The 3,799-nt window shown below is 39.7% G+C and overlaps 1 protein-coding gene across 1 annotated transcript in view; it reads right to left on the bottom strand.

The window, feature by feature from the left end:
• The window catches only part of LOC106883520 (uncharacterized), a 342,800-nt gene that overhangs the window by 259,704 nt on the left and 79,297 nt on the right, over positions 1-3,799 (bottom strand). The window contains exon 3 of the mRNA XM_052976941.1: positions 2,169-2,451. Coding sequence (XP_052832901.1) covers positions 2,169-2,451 — 283 coding nt within the window. The remainder of the gene's footprint in view (positions 1-2,168; positions 2,452-3,799) is intronic.

Raw genomic sequence — 3,799 nt, 5'->3', positions numbered from 1 at the left:
CCCAGAAAGTTGTGATTGTCTGAAGCAAATAGCTTAGTTTTGATGTACGTGCAAAAGAAAATAATGTATGTCACAACAGTTTAACCTTCGACCCGACTTTAACAACGAAATATTCTAGTTATGCATGAACGGTATAGCCAATCCAGCTTCTCAAAGTGCAAACATAAACGCAGAATAGAACTAATGTAATTTATGGCCAGAACGGCTTCGAGCAATGTCTGTCTGGTGAATGTGCCGCTAACAAAATCTGTCGCAGGAATTAGTTACAGTTGAGATAAATTCCAAACTGGATGATGCTTAAAGAAAAATGAGAATTACACAAATATTGTACATAAAGGTGTGGATGTTATTCTAAAAGTTTAACATATATAATGCTGCCGTCATCATTATCGTCATCATTATCATTTTTCCATGGTTGGGGCTCTTCCCCAGCACAACTTCTCTCTATTTGTTGTAGTCCCTTTATCATCTGCTTCATAAGTTCCAACCTCCAGATGTCACCTTTCACCCCCCCCCACCCCCACCCTGTGGTCATCTTCCCCACCAAAGTTCCTTCCATTGATATTCCTTGGCTCTTCTTTACTCAACCGTTATCCATCATATTCTTCGCCAACCAATTTCACCACACTCTTATCTCTTTCACACTACATCAGGTTCTTTCACAACCAATTTTTTTCCTCCCATTTTTTTCTGTCTATTTTTTCTCTCTCTCTCTCTCTCTCTCTCTCTCGCTCCATTTCTGCTCGGTCGTTCATGCACGCTAAGTTTACATATCCTGGTGATTATGTCCCCTTTATTCCTGTATTCATTGATTATGTTCTGCCACCATACAATACTGTACTCTGTACCCAAACATCAAACAATCTACCCTTCAACTGGAGAAAGAATCCCTCCATTACCAACACAAGCAATACCTCTCCCAGCTTTTCCTACCCAACCCCTAGAGTAGAAAAGAATATATTACTGCAATACCATCAAGGCTGTGGGCTGGCAGAAACGTTAGCACGTCGGGCGAAATGCTTAGCGGTATTTCGTCTGTCTTTACATTCTGAGTTCATATTCTGCTGAGGTCGACTTTGCCTTTCATCCTTTCAGGGACAATAAATTAAATACCAGCTGTGTACTGGGGTAAATCTAATCGACTGGCCCCTGCCCCTAAAATTTCTGGCCTTGTGCCTTGAGTAGAAAAGATTATTACAATAGCACCAGAATGAGAAACTTCCTCCTCAAAGTAATAAATCAAACAATAAATTCCTGACATCCAATGAATTACAGAAATTTCAATGGAAACAGAAGCAGAGAATTGGCCGAGTGGAAGAGGATGAATGCCTCAGATCGACACTGTCATCACCTTTGATGTGCATCATCATCATCATTTAACGTCTGTTGTCTATGCTGGTATGGGTTGGATGGTCTGACCAGAGCTGGCAAGTTGGAAAGCTGACCAAGTTCCAGTCTAATTTGGTATGGTTTCTTTGGTTGGATGCCCTTCCTAACATGCCCACCACTTTACAGAGTGTGCTGGATGCTTTTACATGGCACCACACGAGCACTTCTAGAAGCAATCATAGGCAAAGGGAGCAGGCAGTAAGCAATAAATACATGAACACAAATATATGTACACACACACAAACACATACATATTCTGTAAACTGCTGAAAATGACAAAATGACACATCACTTTGGACATGCACTATCACAGTGAATGAGATGGCAAGAAAATCTAACAATGGACTTATTTCAACAATCACCTGAACAGGTGCATTTTACACCTTGGCTGTAAGATAATGCTTACAGAACATCTCACCAATGAACTAAAGATATAAAAAAGATGTCGAAACAATTGCAGTGATTTTAAATAAAGAATATTGGTAATTCCTTTTGTATTTGGTTTGCAAGATTCTTTATGTGAATTTGTGTGTTGAAGCACATTTTATTGAGTCTGGGGAGAGTCATTCTCTTTTAGTGCCTTAATAACTTAACACACTCACCAGTCCGATTTCTACTCGTTTACTTATGCTAAATTAATGAGGCACTAAAAGACAATGACTCTCCCTAGATACAATAAAATTGGTAATTCCATTTTCTATCATTGATCTGTGTATTCTAACATGTATAAACATTAGCAAGCCAGAGAAGAATGTATGATTTTGAATTCTGTAACTTACCGAGTGCACTTGAAGCACGCCTTATGGTAAACCACACCTTTGATAGAAACCCGATCATCGCGAATACTAAAGCCACATAAACTGCAAAGGTCGGTCTGCGAGTTGCTTGCCATGTTATTCTGGCGTCGGGGCAAGCTGTGGTGACCGAAACCGATTGGCTGCAGACTACTGTTTGAGCATTGGTGCATCTGCGGAGGACATGTCAAAGGTCGCTGGTTGCAGCCATATTTTTTGAGGCTGCGCAGACTGACACTTTCGTCTTGAACAGAGTCGAATGACTCTTCTGGAAAGAAGGAAAGAAGAAAAAAAAAGAAATCAAGAATTACATCAATAATTAAAAATGCCAAACGAACGACAAAGTAATAATAAACCTTGAAGAGATTAAAAGTATATTACGAGGGGGGTGGGGTGGAATATACAGACTGGAAGAGAACAGTAAATATGATTTAGTCATCTGGCCAGAGTGGTCAGTAAAGTGACCGCTAGAAATAAACAGTACGTGTGTGTGTGTGGTGGGGTGGAGGATGGGTGAGGTGGTAATGAGTTAATGGAGAACTAAAGAAGCTACAGGCAGTTTATTGACAAAGCTATGATGTTTCTGATGGAATTGTCGCTGGTGTTGTTGTTGTTGTTGATGTTGTTAAATGTTACATAGCTTGTGTAACTGTTACTGCTGTTGTTGTTGTTGGCAATGGTGACGATGGTTGTTATAGCTATATTGCCTTTGGCACTAATAATGATAATGACAGTGGTGGTGATGTGGATGGTGGTGGACGTGGTGATGGTGATAGTGGCAGTAGGTGATAATGATGATGATGATGATGATGTTGGTGGTGATAGTAGTGGCAATAATACTAGTCGTGGTGGTGATGATGACGACATTAACAATGTCTTTGGTGGTGGTGGTGGTGGTGGTGGAGGTGGTGGTGGTGGTGAGAGACGAGAGCATTGTTGGTTTGCTGTTCAGTTCTTATTGTATGCCACTGAAAGCAGAGTTCTTGCTGCAGGCAATATTGGCCACCGACTATAATTGGTCATTATACTTACCATTCTATTGTAAAATAGCACTCCAAGAGTAGCTGAACCATTCCTAAAAGAGTGGAGACAATCTTGACAGAGGAGCCAACCACGGAATTATGTCAATACTCGTTAGATTTGGCTATAATTAGCATGCCATTATGAGATTTCAAGACAACCATCAAATTCCTTTCATATTTGATAAGTAATTTCCACAAGTCAAGTGCAGTGGAATATATGAAGAATTCTCCCTTTCAGCTGAGTTGGAGAAGTAGTCAGGTGGAAGTGAGTAAATGGAAAAACTGAGAAATGACAGGAACATAATATTCTCATTATTATTATTATTATTATTCAGTAGTTTTATTTTTATAACGTGCTTTCACTTCACTACCGAGCGCAGCTCTGTGCGCCTTGGGTATGTGCTGTGGTTTGCTGTGGTGCTCTTATGTTTACTGTATTGAAAGTGTTTTGCGTAGAATGTGTGCAGTACCCAGTAGTGCAATTTTCTGTATGTTATATATATTTGTAAGTCCTGGTGTTTTTGTTATGTATTTGTCTGAATATTTTTTTATTATACCTAAGGCACCTACTATGATAGGAATTGTTTCTGTTTT

Source organism: Octopus bimaculoides, chromosome 26, assembly GCF_001194135.2.
Source record: "Octopus bimaculoides isolate UCB-OBI-ISO-001 chromosome 26, ASM119413v2, whole genome shotgun sequence".
NCBI lineage: Eukaryota > Metazoa > Mollusca > Cephalopoda > Octopoda > Octopodidae > Octopus > Octopus bimaculoides.
The sequence above is the reverse complement of the archived record's forward strand: the minus strand, read 5'-3'. Positions and strand labels throughout refer to the sequence as shown.